The following is a 19,612-nucleotide window of genomic DNA, read 5'->3' on the forward strand; positions in this document are numbered from 1 at the left end:
GTAAAAACCTCTGATTCTGAAAACTTGGATGGTTTATAAAAAAGTATAATTTAAACACAATTTTTCACATTAAAAATTATTCAAATGCAATTTATTGTCGTCTATATGTACCAACGTAGAGAACTTCGATGTACACTAATTTTGTAGAGACTTCTGGGAAATTTCTAAGTCCCTCAATTTTGGTATTGTAGATTTGGACAGCTCAAAAAATAAAGAACGCACTATATAGTCCACTATGTAGTGCACTATAAGTTGAGAGTAAATTCAGACACTAATTAGGTTGTTGCATAGAGACCACAATGCATTGTGTATGAACAATGTATTTTTCATCTAAGTTTTTTATTATTAGAACACAGGGGATACATAACTCTTCATAATTATTTGTTTTTTGATTTGGGAAAAGAATGTCATTATATGTGGCATTTAAAAAAAATAGCTTGCAGCTGCCCAGATTGCATTAAAATCCAGTGCGCTGGAAATTCCTGCACTATTTAGTCTGTTTCCGGCTATAAGTAGTGAGTGGATTCAGAAATAATCCCAAACAATGAAAATGACCTAACTTATGACATCTATTCACAAAAAACAAAGAAATCTTCTTCAGTTCCACATGTGTAAGCTGCTACTTGGTGAAATGTGAGCTTAAAACAACATGTCAAACTTAGTATGTGTGTTACCAAATACCACAGACTAAATCAAATGCTTGTTTTAAATTCAAACACTAACCTTACTTTTTACTATCATTAAAACTGTCTGCCGAGGTATCCAATTCACAGCAACTAGCTGTGTGTCTTGATTTCCATTTGACATGCTCTATATATAAACACAGACTGCATTTCAATAATTCCCACAGGACTGGTAGTTTCTGCTGGTCACAATTTGTTAAAATAAGTACTCTTTCTTTAGGCATTTCAGACATAAAAAAACAGGGAAAAATCACAGAAAAGAAAATTGAAGTAAGACTGCATCATATGTGAGCAATTTCAACTTGAACCTTGCCACCCCATGTGTTTTTGCTGTGAGACTGTCATCATTGAATGTTCTTTTTTTTCACCAACCAACAGCTGATGACAGAAGGCAGAACTGTCCGTCTCTGATCCAAATAGAAGCACCTCAAACAGCTGTAGCACAGACAACTCAGGTTTTTGGATAGTACTTCTGTTTACATTGTATGTGTGTAATTTGAGACAAATCTTCAAATAGAAGCTAAATGACATAAAATATATGTACTTTTAAATGGAATCTGAATTTTTTCCTGTTTGGAGCAATGGTAGGCATACAATATATTGGAGAAAACAACATTTTTAAAGCACATGTTGGCCAAAACCCAAAGTTATCCAATGTTCAAAGCTTTGTCTTCATTTATTAAAGGTAACTTGCTCACCTGTTGGGTTATCCCTTCAGGGATCGCCACAACAAATCAGCTTTCACTAATTTGCACAGGTGGTTTGTGGAGAATTTTAAGCCGGATGCCCTTCCTGACACAACCTTGTATTGTATTCAGGCTGGGGACCGGCACAGGGAGACAGAGGCTTGGGCCCCCTTGTGGCTACATAGTTAGGCAGTAGCGTGAAGGGTCTTGCCTAAGGACCCACACTGGATAAAGCTTATCGAGCCCCCTGAGTATCGAGCCCTGGTTTCCCGCATGTCAGTCCTGCACTTAGCCTTAAAGGTAACTAAGTCAAGAAAAAAACAAAGCAAACAAAAATTATCTTAACTTTCTGCTTTGGGCTTTGCCAGATTTCAAATCAACCATATGCAAAAGAGAGAGGTTGTTGAAAGAACAAAACTCATCAAGAGCCATGTTATTTTGTAACAGTTGTTTACAGTCCAGTGTCCAATCCATCTAGCAGTTGAATGCAGTCTTGGTTTTCTCAATGGCTAATGTTATGTATTTTAAGTGCAACCAAGCACAAGAACTGACGGAAATTATCAAAAATCCCGCGGCACACCAGCATCCAAAAATTAAAAAATGAGAAACTCTGCAGTGTTTATTGATCTACAGTCCCTCCGCAATCTCACATGCATTTTTGTGATCATTTTGGCAGAAAAAGCTGGAAGTTGCAGCTGTTTTTTTCAAAAAGATGTAATAAAAGTTCAGTTAGTTTTCCGTAATAATTTTAAACTAAATTATTTGACATTTTACCCTGGTAATTGTTTTTTCCTCCAGCTCATCAACATGCAATTTTATGTAACCTCACAAAAACCAAATATATTCTTTCTAAATAGTGATATATTTTTTAATTTTTGAACAATATGATCAAAATATGTTTGATACATTTTACACAAAAAGACTAGCATTATATTTATATTTTCTGTAGCTACACAAAAAGTGAACATGTTGAAGTTTTATTAGTTTTTCTTTTGTCTTAAAGATGAAGTCTTTGAAAACTTTGACATATTTATTTTATTTCTGTTTTTGATGATTAAGTTGTTTAATTTTAGTTTAATTGTGTCTTGGCCACTTTACCTTAATCCTGTTCTTAAATGATGTTATTACTTCTACTATTACTTCTATTACTGCTGCTTGAGAAGTCTGAAAGCGAATTTGTCCTTCAATTCAGACGTTTTTAGAAAAGTGTTTCAGTTAGAAAGATGACTTGGATCAAACTGGCTGTTAAAAAACACAAACCTTGAAGGACAACTAAACTGTTGACCTCTGATTTCATCAAGAAGATTTAAAAACTGTTTGATGTGTGTTTGTTGTGGTTTCAAGACGTTTAACAGGGAAGACTCATTGTAGCGCAGGGATGCTGTCACTTTAACACAATGCATCATGGGAGATATAGTGCAAACAGCCGCCGAACGCAGAGAGACTCGCTTCTCTGAGCTTCATTGTTTTGTTTACTTGTTCCACGGTCTGACACCGAATTCTGGAAAGCTACACCGCTAAAGACGAACTTTAGCTAGTATTTTTGTTGGAACTGAGAGTCTTTATGAGCTAAATCGAAACAAGGAAGTGAGGACTTTAACCACTTCTGATTGGTCAGACTGGTGACGTATGAGTAAGCTTCCAAGAATGATTGGCAGAGACAGTTGAAGGAGCGGGACTTTTCTGAAAACAGAGCTGATGAAGCTGCTGCTAAATCGCGATACCGTCATTCTTATCAAAGTTTCTTTAATAGAATCAAATAAACACAAAGAAAAAAGTATTTTATGATCTTTTATATTCCTAACTACTCAGTGTTTTATCAGGGCCTGTTTGGATGAACAAAGATCTGATATCCTGGAGATGGTAAATGCTTTTAGATCAGTGAAAATGGGTAATTTCCCACACCACACCTGACCATCTCCCACGGCACACCGGTTGAAAAACACTGATGTAGAGGTCTGCATGGTAAAAAGAAGACCTGCACAATAGATTGCAAGTTTATTGCCATTGCGATATCTGCCTGTGTGATACATGTATGGCAAAAGACGGCTTAAGTTGCAATAAAGGGTTACCTTTATTGTTTACACACATGCTAAAACAATCTTGTGGCAGCTTGAAGAATTGAAGATTTATCAAATCTTTACATTTTGACCAATTGGATGGAACACTTTTAGTTTAGACGCCTGCCTAGAAAAATAGAAATAATGTTATTAGATTTTTACGCATAATGCTCTTCCTGTTTTATCCGGGCTGGGGACTGGCACAGGGAGACCCAGACTTGGGCCCCCTTATGGCCACATAGTTAGCCAGTAGCTTGAAGAGTCTTGCTCAAGGACCCACACTGGACTGAGCTCATTGCACGCACTCGGAAATGGACTTTGGTCTCCAGCTTCTTGACTTTGCTCTTTTAGGGTGAAGTGCCTAGAAAGGAAGTCAATCAAAATGAAAATGATGATTGAATTCTGTGTTTTCAAAATAAAAATCCACACGTTGACACTTGGGAGTATGTTGTATCACGACTATCAACTAACTGATGTTCCTGGTCAACAGATATAAACATTAGAGACAACCGCATATACCAGTAAAAGTGGAATAAGTAAACATTATAACCTGTGACTTGTAACTTAAAGTATGTAAATTTGCAAGTTCTTCTGACCTAAACCCCAAAGATAAATGTAGGTTAAAAACTTTTCCAGTCGTTTTAATTAGCAGAACATCTGGATTTTTTACTCATAAGGACTATAATTTTGCTCAGTATGATTGTAATTTAAAAGAGCACCAGTCTAATGCTATTCAGTATCTGTAGGTAGGGAATATTCATCCTGAGAGGAGGTTTGTGGCTCCAAACACATTTTTCCTCTGACCTCCACGCTCTCTTTAATGTGTCTCAGAACTGAGTTGAACTGCAAGTGCACGAAGTTCACATCTTCCAGCGGGGTCAAAGCTGCACCACTTCACTTTAAAAGCTTTTTTTTTCCAACAACAACAATTAGCTCTCATTGCTTCTCCCTGTCTCGCCACAGAATTGCACTTAATTGAACTTTTGCCTGTAGGAGTTCCAATATTTCCTCCCCCTTTGTGTCATCAGTTAAATTCTTGTAAACTGAGTAACTTGTAAGGAGGCAAGGCTCTACCTATACAACATAAAGCAAAAGTATAGTGTCTTTATAATTTGTACCCAGGGAGCGGATGCTTAAACTCTCAGAAGGTCGCTGTACAAGAATGTTAATTAGTTCAGCAGTGAAATTTGGGTTCTCCTTTGTTGGTGTTTTGGATTTGATGCTTCTCACAAGAAATCTAAGTAGAGGCACAGAAAAGATCATTGAGTCAAGTTGACATCTCAAAATTGGGCTTTTGAACACAAACAAGGTCAACCTGAAATAACTTACTTGATCAAATTATATCTTTATTATTAAAAACAGCACTTATTTTTTCATTTAAGTAAAAAAATATTCTATTTCTAATGTTTAAAATTCAGTCTTTTAGTTCAGAAGAGTTTATTTACTATTTAGTCAGTGTCCTGTGTGCTTATGTGCGCCTAGCAGATCAGGACAGTAACCCCTGCCTTTTAATGGTGTGGTTAGCAGCTCACTACCCAGCTAGAGAGCAGGGGGATTTCGAATTAAGGCGATTTGGGAACATTTGTGTGTGGCTAATCTGTACTTATTTTAATACCATTACAACAGAGATCATACAGCATATATACATTCTCTTTTTTTTTAAATTAATCACTTAGCTGAGTTTCGGTATCTATTTTTGTGGGTGGAGACACTGGACTGTGCTTTGAAGATCTCTTTGATGACTGTCTGCACTGATGAGTCTATCAAACGGGTTTAGTGTTGCAAGATTGGCCGCAGAGTGATTTTTCTCAGAAACTACAAATCTGTTCTGGCGTATGCCCAAAGATGAGCTTGGTAGTGACTTTGATTCTTCGTCTGGTTTTGGCTTTGGTCTTATGGCAGCTCCAGATGTGTGTTCTGCCTCATGTGCCCACCAAGAATATTGCCCAAATACTTGCTGTGCACTCATTGAGCTATCTTTCCGCTTTAAAAAAAAGAAAAAGAATTTCCATATATATATACACAATAACTCTTTGTGTGACCAGCTGGAAAGATTGAGTTTACTTAACACAATGGAACTCTTCACAGCGATCCGGCTGTCCAATTTTGAGGAGGTTGTTGAGGATGACAGAGTACAGACTGTATGCTTGGTTCAGAAACCCTGGCAAGGCTGTTTTTGTACTCATTAAGATTTGTTTTATAAATGTTATTGGCTTTTAGATAGTGTTCACTCGGAAAGACTTGTCTGAGTCTATCTAATAGCAAGCTAAAGTTACTTTAGATTTGAAAAAATAGAAATTTGCATCAAATATTTCCACTCTACAACTTATATCAAGTTCATTTAAGGACCCACCCTGATGAAAATTGTGTTTTTGGTATGTTAACATGTTCTTGCGTTTTTCTCATAAATAAAATTAGGCTTAAATTTTAAAGGATTTCTTTATTCAGATCGTGGTGAATCAGAAAAAGATGAAAAAAGATCATGAAAAAAAAGATATTAATTGTGACAAAAAAGCTACAGTCGGCTGGCATCCGTGCTGTACTCCCTGCTTAACTCAATTCTGTTTCATCCACTTGTAAAGGGCTAGATCCATGTCCATCTTTGTTTTCCTCGTCTGAGATCTGACTTAAAGCCCTACGGCTGTATAGTTCCAATATTGCTTGCTATATATGTTGCACCAGAAATGTTAGGCTGAAAATCTGAGGGGCTGTAAGCTAGCAGGAGAGTGTGTAAACGGATGGATGATGGGAAACGGAGGCGGGTTTACCTCTGAGTCCTTTCTAGAAACTCAGAGGTGAATTTCTAATGAACTACTGCTCTGCAGAAACTACAGTATGTTTTAGAGAATGACACAGGTTTCTGGATTTTGCTTGAAAGCAGGATATTCATAATTAAAAGGCCACTGGGAACACTTGTAAAATTGATCAAAAGATGATCAAACTGGGAATTGAAAGAAACTTTTTTTCTTATAATTTGTACTTTCTCCCACATGCCAATGAATTACTGGGCTACACAACAGTTAAAAGAACAAAAAAAAAAGAAAATTTACCAATAGTAATGTAGTTCTTCAAAAATGTTTTGAAAAACCTACAGTTTGACAATTACATCTGCCTTGATCAATCTTTCTTTCATTTTCCCCTTCATGTTATGAATACATTCTCTCGTGCTATAGCTCAGCCTCCTGGTTTTACCTTCACCCTGTCATGGTAAAGGAATCTGCTGCTCAAAGCCAGCCTAACACATGCAATTCAGCTGAGACAACTGAGCCAGCTGAAAATGTCTGTCAATCTCATTAGAAAAAAGACTTCAAAAAGCTTCTATTACAGCCTGTAAATAACAGTCCTTTATTACGGAATCAAATATTACATTTGATTTGTTACTTTGAGCTTGGATTTCATAATTCTCAGAAAATAGCAGAGTTTTAGGGTTTTTTATGGGTTTTGTGAAGTACAGACTGTAGCCGGTCCATATGTGAGCCAGTAAAATACCATGCGATTTCTTGGTATGAGTTAAGTAAGTTGATCTGAGGTAGTGCAAACTGCCTGACTGAACGAGTTTTTGTATAAAAAGCTTAATGTTCAGGAGAAACTCGTTTTGTCTTGATATAGTGTTTTATGATTGTTCTCTGCAAAACTGTCTTTAAAACCTGTTGATGTAACACTCACTGTCTTCATATGCCTTTTTAATCTAGCTTTGAGTTAAAATTTAGGAACGTATTTGATATTTTAAGTATTTAGGTTCTCTTTTTACCAGTTATATAGATGTGTATGTACGTACATTTATTTATTTTTACTTATTTATTTACTTATTTTTTATTTTTTTATTCACATTTACCATTTTATATGTCTATTAAGGTTGATTTATGAACATATTTATTTGTTTTTTCTTTGTTGTTTTAAATATATTTTAATTTTTACTTTATTCCTTTTACATTTTAGTTGTAACTCCAGTGTTTTCCTCAGAGGGATCCTCCACATCAGTGACTGGCCCTTCTCAGTGAACGAGCTCGCTGCAGTGGGATATCCCAGGTCTGACTCTTTTGATCAGATCTAAGGGGTCCTGTGGTAGTGTACTCCGTGAACTTGAGTGGGGGTCACTGATGTGGACATGTCCCCAAAATATCGTTTCCCCACTTCAGCACAGAGCCAGGTTTCTACATTGCAAAATCTTATCACTCTTTTTATCATGGAGTGTGTATGTGTGCGAGTGTGTGTGCGTGTGTGTGTGTGTGTGTGTGTGTGGGGGGGGGGTTATCGGTATTGTGAATGTTTTAAATAAAACATTTGTTTGTCTTGTTATTTTGTTTTTAAATTGTTTATATTTTTATGCAAAGTTCTTTGAGTGATCTGTGTTGTGAAAGTGCTATATAAATAAAGCTTGATTTGATTTGATTTGATAGCAGGACCATTTACTGTACTTTGCTGTCGCAGGAGCCAAAAAATGCACGATGAAGTAGAAAAAATCATTTATGAGTCACACTTTTGGGAGAAATGTATTCAATAAAATACGGGTCCAAGAATGGACATTTCATCTTAAAATGCAAAAAATAATAATGTAATAGATAACAATAATAGACTGATTATCTGCACTACCGTAACACATTGATGCTTATTTAGCTTCATGAAACATAGGAGGAATTGAATGAATGTCTAGTTTCTTTGCGCAACATATGAACAATTATTGAGATAACTATAGCAAAAAGAACACACTATCAAGTCAAGTAAAGTCTTTATGTCACTTTAAATCACTTAATCTGTTGAATTATTCATCATCGGTGTTGATTTGAAAACTGGTCTTCTTCTGCGTTTCTGCCAGTGCCAAATACTGACAAAGACACTTACGGTGCCCTCTAGCAGTTGTTAGTGTGAAAATAACAATCACATTAGCTTATTTATAGAAGAAAAATCATGTATAAGTTGCATCTGAGAATAAGTCAAACATCTGGCCAAATTATGCAAGAAAAGAGTGACTTATACTCAGAAAAGTACGGTATACCTGTGTTGAATTGATTTATTGCTGCTCAAATTATACAGATCCAACTTAAAAAGTTTTTTGTTTTCTCTCTTTACATTACAGAAGTGTCCGAGAAGCTTGTCACCTTTAAGAGCAGAGGGGACATGAGAAAGGAGCTGGACTCTTTCAGAAACACTATAGAACAACAAGAAAGCCATGAAACCAACTCCACCGGAGAGCACAGCAGACCCGGGCGCAGACGCAAACGCTTCCTCTCTTATCCACGTTACGTCGAGCTCATGGTGACGGCAGATGCTAAAATGGCCCAACATCATGGTCGCAACTTGGAACACTACATCCTTACAATCATGTCAGTAGTAAGTAAAGTAACGTTCCTAAATACTATAACAATTCTTTAGTGTCATAGTAGTAGGTTTAGAGGCTGTCATCTGGACTTAGTTTTAAAGTTAGGAGACGTTTCACCTCTTATCCAAGAGGCTTTGTCAAGAAGCCTCTTGGATAAGAGGTGAAACGTCTTCTAACTTTAAAACTAAGTCCAGATGACAGCCCCTAAACCTACCACTATGATGGAATCAACCGGATGAATGAGAGTTTTCATGGACATAATTCTTTGGTATCTTTGTTTTCACAAACTTTTAGGGTCTGAACTTTTAGTTTTAGTGTTCTTGTATTTTGTATTTTTGTAGCTGAAAACACAAAACCTCACAAAGTTTTTACCTCATTGACCCAAAATCTTTTAGTGTCATGTCACTAAAATAACATTCATTTGGTGTCAGCAGTGGGATTCACTTTGCATTAAAAGTAATAGAGGAAACTGCAGGAGCTCATCACTATTACTCTTTTTCTCCATAAATTAAAAAAGAACAAAATTTCAAATTGCAATATGTTTACTGTATTTCATTTCCTTATTGCTTGGCACCATTTGGTAGGTAGAGTTATACTGCAATGCAGTGTAAAATTGCATCATGTAAATTCGATTTTCAATGTGGTTCCTATTATTAGCAGTAGGGGTGATGGCAGGTATTTATTCCCATTATTAGTCATGTCTTTTTTGTTATTTTAGATGTTATTTTTATTTTTGACTCTAGGCAGTGTATGTTTGCTTTCACTCACAGCTGTTGCATTGCAAAGCACATATCTATTGCATTAGCACACAGACCTGAGAGCGTACAGACATCAATTCAGTGGGAATCAGTTGCAACTAAGAGTTTGCAAATATAGGCTACCTATAGGCAGGCTGTTCCCTTCCCTTAGGCTAAGACAAGTTAAATGTTTAGAGTGAACTAATGAGTTCCTGTCATGAGGCCGGAGACAGCCTCAGGAGTCTGCTGGTGCACAAGAGAGGTGGGGAGGAAAAGAAGGGGCTGTCAGCTCCAATTATTATACATAACATGATACTGCTATTACAGTACTCAGTTATTATTATTGTTATTAAATCCTTGGGGAAATAAATTGAAATTTAATGTTGATTAAACCTTCTTTTATGAAGCAATTGAAAAGCTAATACTGGATAAGGGTGTATTCAGACTGGACACATTTGGTCATCTTAAAGTGAGCCAGAGTTCCTTTCCCTCGATAACCTGGAACTGATTTTCAGTCTGAATACATCCAAGCGGACCCTGGTCCGTGACCAAGAACCGCTCTCTGAGCCATCTTTGGAGGAGGTCTCGGTTAGTTTCCAGTCGGACTGAGCTTCGGTTCAGTCATAGATTCCTCAGTCTGAAAAAATCTGTCCTTGGAGCGGAACAACTGAACCAAAATGGCCACCGTAGCCGACGTAAACAGAGTCGGAACAACAAATGAGCCGCAGACAAATATAAAGCAACAATTGTCGCGTTATCAAACAGAAAAATAGAGTCCAACTGCTTACTTGTTAGAACCTGTATTTTAACACCACTGAAAATGCTTCATACATGCTTTTCTGTGTCTCGTCATTACGCAGCACACGCTCAGTACTGCTGTGACTTCATCATAATAGATACCTTGTAGTTTCCTTGACAGAATTCTCTCAAAACAATGTCAAAACACAACAAAGATTATACACAGCAACTCACTGAAATGTGGCCGAATGAATGCAAACTCAATAAAACAACTTTTAACATGACACACATTGCTTCTCACTGTTTTCCCGACAATCTATATATCATAAACACTAAGCAGCCTACTTTCATACCGGCCGTTTCCTCATCACTGCAGCTGTTAGCATCCTCTGAGTTGAAGCACACACATCACCAGTAACCGCTTTGCAGCATGCCTCCGCCGTACCAAAGTAACAAGTCCAAAGTCTTGTTCCCAAAGTTCAAAACCTGTAATCCAAACATGAAATATTAAAAAGTTAACTGTCCCGATAAGAATTGTAATGCGCAGCATGTCCTTTCTTCTCTTGTTTTTTTTTTTTCCCACCCTCGTAGTTCCTGGCCAATGACTGAAGAGATCTCTTTTTGTTTACAAGCTTTAGTCTGTAACAGATTGGTTTGCTTGAAGCCATTCTAAATACAGACCAAATGCAAGATTCGGGACTTGATCCGGAACAAAGGATTTTCCCAGTCTAAATAAACCCTAAGATTAATTATTGCAGCCTTAAATTAAGCTTAAAAAAATATTACTTAACTGTGCTATACATTGCAGGTTCTGAGTTGAGAAAATCAGCTTTACCAATTGTCTGTGCTCTGAATTTGATTAGCTTTGCATCTATTTTGTCTGTGTGTTTTGTCTTTGTTACAGGTAGCAGCGGTGTACAAAGACCCCAGTGTAGGAAATCTCATCAACATCATGGTTGTCAAGCTGGTCATCATCCACAACGAACAGGTGAGTGTGGCGTTTTGAATGAGACGTTTATGCAGGGTTTTCTTCAGTATGGCTGAGGTCATCGCAGGTGTCTGCAGCTCAGTTTTTTTTTTTTTTTGGAACCTTTCTTAAAGGACACAGACTTTCTTGTCAACCTCAGGTCTCCAGAGAGGTCAGTGTGGAGGAGAAATGATACTCCTATAATGCACCTGCAAAGGAGACTCTGCTGCAGGAGTGCACTGTAGTTTACTTTATCACTTTAGTGTTCTTTAATATTGCACTCCGGATTTTAACAATTCTTTTTTTACTCGGCAGAAGCAATTGCTTGATTTAAGTTCTCAGTTACTCAAGAAACGGTCTAACATTTTTCGCCTTTATGATATGATGTTTAACGTAAAACAGGAAGGACCCACAGTGAGCTTTGACGCTGCCACGACGCTTCACAACTTCTGTGTCTGGCAACAGAACCAAAATGTCCAGGAAGACAGTGATCCCTCTCATCATGACACCGCACTCCTCATAACCAGGTACCTTACACAGCTTCCTTCCTCTTTTTGTATGTTGTACAAAAAATGTAATAATAATAGTGTTTTTTTTGTGCATTTCAGGGAAGACATCTGCAGAGCAAAGCACAAATGTGACACTTTAGGTAAACTTTTTTTGTTGCTTTTCTGCAGAAATATCTTTACTGTCTGGTCTGTTGCAATGAAGTTTCTGCTCCACTGGGCTGATCTTACACCCTGCCCAGTAATGAGTTTATGGAAAGCTGGCAGATAATAATATTATAGTGACAGAACGGAGTGGTAAAAAGGGGAGGAAGGGAGGCGACTTGCTGTGTTAATCTCTCGAAAAGAACACTGGTTTGATGGTTTAATCGCCTTTAGCACTAAAGTGCCTTTTTTCCCCCCTTTTTTTTTTCTCCCTTCACAAAGCTGAATGTTTATATGTGCTTATTGGTGCCTGTGCTTGTGTAGGGCTTGCAGAGCTTGGAACCATGTGTGACCCGTACCGCAGCTGCTCCATCAGCGAAGAAAATGGAATTAGTGCCTCCTTCACCATCGCTCATGAGCTGGGCCATGTGTAAGTTGCAGCTCAGAGCCTGCAGCAGCCGCTCTCAACCTTAAACACAGTGTACACACACCGCCCTCACAGGCAGCCCTGACAACAAAAGCCCTCTTATAAAGAGTCATAGGGTGCAGCAGACACAGGTGCAAAACATAATAAAGTAAAAAAAAAAAAAAAAAAACTTTTAATAACATGCCAGCATATAATGCGTTCCTACACAGCTCTAAGGTTGGTGCTTTGACAAATCCCAGCTAAGATGAAATTTAGTGTCAACATAATGAAAAAAGCACACATAGGATTAATAACTTTTGCAATGGTTGGAAGATTTCTAAAAACATAGAAGTAGTTTCATGCAAAAAAAATCCTAAATCATAGAACAATATATGTTTAAATATTTCGTTTTTCTAAAGAGTAAAAAAAAAAAAAAAATCTGAGTTAAAAAAAATCCGTTTTTAGCAGATATCTATAGGCTACACTCACATTTTTTCCCCATAGGTTTAGATGTACATCTAGAAATGCTTTCTGAGTTTTTTTTTCCTACTGACTTCCTCTACACAGTTTATTTGTGAGAGAATGAAAGATTTCACCTCTTATCTGCCTGACAGTAAGAAGGACTGATGTTGGTGTGCTTAAGAATGAAAGATATTTTCCCTCCCTCCTCTGTCAAGCTTTAACATTCTTCTAGAGCAAAGTCAGAATGGGAGAAGCAGCAGATGGAAGGTTCTTGCATCCTCACCTCCTCCCTCTCCCCGTGCATCTCATGTGGATCTGTTTATACTAAAGTTCAAGCAGCTGGAGGCCCAGTCGGCTCTGACTCTTGCCATGGCTGATCGCTGCACTCGTAGGCGTGAGTTCTTAAAAGTGTCAGCCGCTCGAGGGAGGAGAGTAAAGTACTGAATTTTTAAAAACACTGGGAGTTGTTGTTTTTTTTTTTTTTTACATGGAATGATGTGCAATTACTGATCTGTATTTTCAAAGTTAATTTCTTGAATAATTAACTCCAGGACATCCAATGTCAGATCATAAGAACTGACAGAATGTAAGACAATTATCATTTTTCTCTTATTGTTTTTCTCAGTTTCAGACTTTTACATCATATATGTTTTGCATTGTAGTCTGTTTCCCCTTTTACATAACAAAGGTTTGTCCTTACAGATGTGTCAAAGCAGTCTTTTTGGTTTAATTAGACAAATGTGTTTTTTCTCAGGCAGGCCAAAGTCACAATCAGGATACCATTTTGATGAGCCAGGCTTTTATTAAGTTAAAAGCTTTGACTAAATGAAGGCAGACGTTTATTGGACCTGCCAAATACACCAGTTATCAAGATTGATTCCTTTATTGATTAAGCTACAAAGAAGTCTCGATGTATAACTAAAATGCACTAAGAAATCTGCACCTTAGCATTTCAAGCTGTTGTGTTCGTTTGTCCCCTTATCGGAGTCAGATCTTAACACCCTAAATGGCCTTAACTGCCCGTCATGGTAATGATAAGACACATGCAGTTATTTGAAATTTTTCCTGAACACTTTCACATTTTCATAGTCAAATTTGAGGCTGCAAGTGGTTTTTGTGTTCAGAGTTTGTTCCATTTGTTATTTGTTGGGTATTTGCCCTCAGACCCTCAGCCCCCGTGGTGTGGGCTCAATGCCAGCAGTGGTAGACCTCGTTTGCATGGACCAATGATTGACCCCTCAGTCAATCTGTGTTCCTCAAAGCTTTTCAGTGCCCCTCATCCTGTTGTAAACATTTCAGACACCGTACAGCTGCATGGTTTCCTGATGTGGGAGTGTACCCAAGTGTGCATGCACTTTATGTTTTTTACGGTTTGTGTGACAAACTACAAGATGAGATAAAACATTTGTCCAGGACTGTTCTAAGTATGACCTAGAAACACGGCTGGTGGTCTGCAAAGATGCATCCATCGTGAACATCTTTAAAGTCTCACTGCAATCATATTTTGATCTATTTTTGAAGCGTTTCCCTGAGTAAGCCCCTTCCCCCACTTCCCATCATCCATCTGTTTACATGCTGTCGTGATAGCTTACAGCACCTCACGCCCCCAACCTAATATTTGTGATACAAAAAAAATAGCGAGCCACCTTGGAGCTATCCAGCCGTACAGTTTTGATCCAAATTCCAGCTTGAACGAACAAAAAGACGTACAGGAATCTATTTGTCTGCAAGTGGATGCATCAGAATGGAGCAGAGCAGCCGTTGTATGTTTTTTTCATCTGTTCCTGAAATTACACAAGTTTGCTAAAAATATGCCATTTTAAGTTTATTAAGTCCTCCATCAACAGAAAAATGCAACACGAACATGTTAAAAGCACCAAAACATGATTTTCATTAGAATTGGGCTTTATTGCTTGATTGATGCCAAAATGTTACCTTGTTAAATGAGGCGGTGTGTAAGTGGCCAAAAAAGTCAGCAAAAAATGTTACTCCAACGAATGGGTTGGTTTTAGACATTTCATCATGACATTTGGAAAAAAAAATTACTTTCACCTTTATTGGATAGTCAGTCCAGGGGAACACAAAGTATATAACTTTATCTGTTAAGTACTTATAATAATATAACTATCATAAATTAATAACAATAATTTGACCTTGACAGATTGAACAATTTTATGAGGAGTTAAAATGACAACGGAAAATGTTTAGTTGGTTTGATGCTTTTCTGACATTCATTTTATGGAGTCTAGAGTGAGAAAACATAATAGTAAATCTATAAACAAATTAAATTTCATAGCATTTGTTGCATTTACATAAGCTGGTTTGAGTAGAGATGCTTCTCTTAGATTTTTTTCTTTCTTTCTCTAAGCTCTTTGAAATTGTAAGATGGTGAGCTTTGACCTAGAAGTGGTGGGTTACAGGCAGTTCTCACCAGCATGTGGGGGGTCATGGATACTAACAGGAACATTTGGTATAAAATGTTGCACCCCCTACTGGCCAAATAGTTTTATTAAGTTCCAAGTATTTTTCCCTGTAAAAAATAGTGCAAATAATGTTCCATGACTGGAGTATATCTCTCTCTGCATCTGTGTGTGGCAGCCTATGGGGGTTTTGTTGAGCAATACCCTGTTCAAAAACTGCCAAACCTTGTGACATTTATCCTTCTTACGGCGACACAGCGGTTAAGCAGCTGATAATCACTTTGTGTGTTCTCTTTCTAGTCCTCTCACCATGTCTTACCTCTTTCGTTTTCATCCCCCTCTGCAACCAGGTTCAACATGCCTCACGATGACAGCCCCATGTGCCGGGAGGCGGGAATGAAGCACCAGTACCATGTCATGGCCCCCACTCTCAACTATGACACCAATCCCTGGTCGTGGTCCAAGTGCAGCCGCAAGTACATCACAGAGTTTCTGGAGTATGTAAATCCAGCTCTTTATTTTCCATCTCTAAACAGCATATGAACTGACCGATATGCTTTTCTTTTGTTGTGATGTATCGAGCAAAACAAATGGCTTCTATGTGTCCCTGAAAGCTCTGCAGACAGGCCAGTGCAATGTAAACTGTGTTCAGTTGTTAGTGCTTGATGTTGAAAGAGTATTTCCTGTTTGATTATGGGGGTCTTCTTCAGCTGACCTGAGCACAGATTGCTGTACACTCTTTTAGCTGCCTCCCCTCACAGACAGGCATGACTTCAGACTCTTGCATGACAGAACCAGCAATGACTTCTTCAGGAACTCTTAACCGTTCCCAACAAACCAATTAGGGCTGCGTCTCTAACATCACTCCCTTCTTTTCTCTTATTCTTTTCCATCCAAGAAAAAAAGATGATACAAATATAATCAATATAAAAATGTTTAGCCTAAATTACAATAGGGGTTTATACAAGTACACACCTTGTGTGTCAGAAGATCCTCAATCCCTGGTTGTACCAGTAAAATATGTCCAACAAAAGAGACTTCAGCTCTTATCTGTCTGCTCAGCTGTTGGACAGGAAAAGTTTGAAGAAAAAAGGAAAATGTTAGTCATAATTTATGCATAGCCATGACTATTTGATCTCTTCCTCCTTGTCAATTAGAAAAACCACATTTGTTGACTGAATGCATCTTGAAAGACTAGTGTTCGGTATTTTGTCACCTGTGTAGCAATATTTCCAGCCTCCAGTGACCTCAATGACAAAACTTTGGAGGAGTAGATCAAATCTTTATCGCTCTCTGAAATTTTTTGGATTTGTTTGTCATATTTTTGTTGCAATAAAGTAAATCTACATTTAAGTAACCTAATGCCAGATGCATAAAGAAATAAGTTTGAGCCATAAGGGATCTATGAAAGAAGGAAAAAAAGCTCCATCCATGGAATGGAGAGATGAAAGGAGTGCCTGGTACAGGGTGGGTGCTCCTATGGTGGGAAATAAAAAGCCTCAAACTCTTGGGAATTGAAGTTTGAGTGCTTTTGAAGTCCTATTGATTCACACTTGAACTTCTACAGTACTATCCTTGCTTCGAGGTATAACCTGGTCAAGTGCGTCAGAGTTCTGACCAGCTATTCTCCCTGTAAAACTAACTGAGTGTGTAGCATTCCTGCTTGCTTAGAAAAACGTAGGGGTCATGACAGTTCTGGAGCATCTCTAAGGGAAAGAATTCCCTTATTGCTACCTCTTGTCTCACAATTGCGGCGCTATTGTGAATTGAATGGAAAGCAGAGGAAAGTGTCCTTTTGTAAAGTCCCATAATAAAACTGTTCTTTTTTTTTTCTTGAAGTACTGCACTCTTCACTTCAAAATTGTATTTCTTTTAAAATGCTGCTTCAACTCATAATGTAACATAACTTAAAATTATGATTTACAGATTTATTTCTTACTAATAATTAAGAGGAACATATTTATACTACAGCATATTTTATGACAATAATGGAATTTAATTAGTATTGTTGGAAGTTAAATGTGAAAACAGTTTGTTCTTAAATCATATGGAAGGATTCAGGAAACAGAAACAAAAAAACAAGCGCACAAATGAGTTGGTCTGGTTTATTTTTGGGTTTTCTCGTATTGATGCTCACATTTAAAACTTTCATGCTATTTTCTATCATTTAGTTTCATTCAGAAACAACCAATCATCCTTAAAGTTTTGGATTTTATTTATTTCAAGCAATCAAAACAAACAAAAAACAAAAAAAAACAAAAGAAGATAGATAAAAGAGATATACATTGATATAGCCTACCTAAGATGATTAGTCATTATTTGATTGGAAAATAAAATAATCAAAGTAAAAGAGATACGCATTCATATATACTCGCCGACCTCTTTATTAGGTACACCTTGCTAAAACCATGTTAAATCCTTGGTGCCACAGATTCAACAAGGTACTGGAAACATTCCTGAGAGAGTTTGGTCCATAATGTCATGACAGCATCACACTGTTGCTGCAGATTTGTCGGCTCCACATCCATGATGCCAATCTCCTGTTCCACCACATCCCAAAGGTGATCTATTTGGTTGAGATCTGGTGACTGTGGAGGCCATTAGAGTCCAGTGAACTCATTGTCATGTTCAAGAAACCAGTCTGAGATGATTCCAGCTTTATGACATGGAGCCTTATCCTGCTGGAAGTAATCAGAAGATGGTACACTGTGGTCATGAAGGGATAGAAATGGTCACCAACAATACACAGGTAGGCTGTGGTGTTGTAATCATGCTCAGTTGATATGAAGGTGGGTTCCATTTTCTGTAAACCCTAGAGATGGTTGTGGGTGAAAATCCCACTAGATCAGCAGTTTCTGAAATCCTAAGACTAACAACCATGCCATGTTCAAGTTCACTTCAGTCACCTTTCTTGCATTCTCCTTGCTCGCTTTGAACTGCAGCAGATTGTCTTGAGCATGTCTGCATGTCTAAACGCATTCAATTGCTGCCATGTGATTGGCTGATTAGACATTTGTGTTAATGAGCAGTTGGACAGGTATACTTAATAAAGTGGCAGTGAATGAACATCCACATGTAAATGTAAATGATGCCATTATAATTATTTTCAATCCTAAATATACACTTGTACTTTTTCATAAAATACACGACACACTGAATCTGTTAAATGTGAAGTTTGTTAAAAACTGTTTAATTAATTGCTTGAAAATGTATACTCACACCCCTATGATGCTTTACTTAACTATTTTATTGTTTTCTTAACATTTTTGCCGTTTTCTATATAATTTAATCCCCTTTTCCTGTTGACACGTCTTCATCATCGTGTCATTCCAGGACTCTGACAAGACAGATGACCCCTTGCTGAAAGGCACTGGGACTTTTTTTTTTTTTGACAGGCTGTTCTTTGGCTTATCTTTCACTGCTGCTGTGAGCCCCTTGTGCATATCTGCCCCTGCCACCATGCAACATGTGCCGCGGCTCCTTACACCGCCGCTGGAAATGAAAGGGCAAAGAAACAAAGTGATGTTAACCCGGGATAATCCTGTATAATTATTGGCCTGTCACGTCAGCTGGCTCTTTGTTGAGCAGGTGTTTGAGCGGCTCAATCCAGCAGGAAATTTGTCAGAGCGGTGCAGACATGTTGTGTAATTACACTTCTTTACACGTCTTGTCTGAGTGTTTCCTTTTTTCCAAAGTAAACAAAAAAAATAGACAGTACAGACCCTTTGTGGATGAGCTCCACTCTGCTAACATGTTTGAATCCTTCCTTTTTTTAGCCATGAAGGTGATTTTATATACAGCCCGCTTGCACATATAGACTCAGTCCAGCTGGGCTTTTGTTGTCTGAATTTTTGCACCGTTTCACAAGGTGTGGCTGATACATAACCCCATATGCTTTTATTATGCAATGCTGGAGCCAGAAGTGATTAATCTAACGTATTCAAGGTGTTTGGGGAGTCTAAATGCTCTTGTTTGACTTTAAGCACAGAAAATATGCTTTGGATGAAAATGCGGTAAGCATGGAGATCCATTTTAGCCTGTGCAGAAATGTTGCTTTCATTCAGTCTTTGAAACCTAATTCAAGTTAAATAGAGACAGCATTAAACAGCAGACCTTTGAGAGGAAGTGATGTCTCTTCCAGACAACAAAACAGGCCACCCACAGGGAGAAACATATCTAGGGATGATCACAGACAAAAACATAAATTTTTATATTTGTTTTTATGAAAGAGATCACGCAGTCATTCATTTTTTACAGGCAAAAAAAACAAACTGATATTTTTGTGGAAGTGCTTGTCTTTTGACTTACTGTACACATCCTGTCTTTTAGCACCGGGTATGGGGAGTGCCTCCTGGATGAGCCTGTAGGCAGAATTTATGAACTCCCCACACTGCTGCCGGGTCAGATCTACAATGCCAACAGGCAGTGTGAACTGATGTTTGGCCCCGGTTCCCAAATTTGCCCCTACATGGTTAGTTGACTT

At 37.8% G+C, this 19,612-nt stretch overlaps 1 protein-coding gene across 4 annotated transcripts in view; it reads left to right on the forward strand.

Annotated features, from left to right (window-relative positions):
• LOC101170674 (A disintegrin and metalloproteinase with thrombospondin motifs 20) overlaps positions 1-19,612 on the forward strand; it is a 91,231-nt gene that overhangs the window by 11,825 nt on the left and 59,794 nt on the right. For 3 of the 4 annotated variants that reach the window (XM_023955653.2, XM_023955654.2, XM_078949306.1), the window contains exons 4-10: positions 8,507-8,760; positions 11,129-11,212; positions 11,594-11,718; positions 11,800-11,840; positions 12,166-12,271; positions 15,480-15,626; positions 19,459-19,600. In XM_023955653.2, coding sequence (XP_023811421.1) covers positions 8,507-8,760; positions 11,129-11,212; positions 11,594-11,718; positions 11,800-11,840; positions 12,166-12,271; positions 15,480-15,626; positions 19,459-19,600 — 899 coding nt within the window. Of the gene's footprint in view, positions 1-8,506; positions 8,761-11,128; positions 11,213-11,593; positions 11,719-11,799; positions 11,841-12,165; positions 12,272-15,479; positions 15,627-19,458; positions 19,601-19,612 lie in introns of those variants that run through there. The other variant, XM_023955655.2, reaches the window with a different exon arrangement.

The sequence above is a fragment of the Oryzias latipes genome, chromosome 6 (assembly GCF_053564925.1).
Source record: "Oryzias latipes strain Hd-rR chromosome 6, Olatipes_Hd-rR_3.1".
NCBI lineage: Eukaryota > Metazoa > Chordata > Actinopteri > Beloniformes > Adrianichthyidae > Oryzias > Oryzias latipes.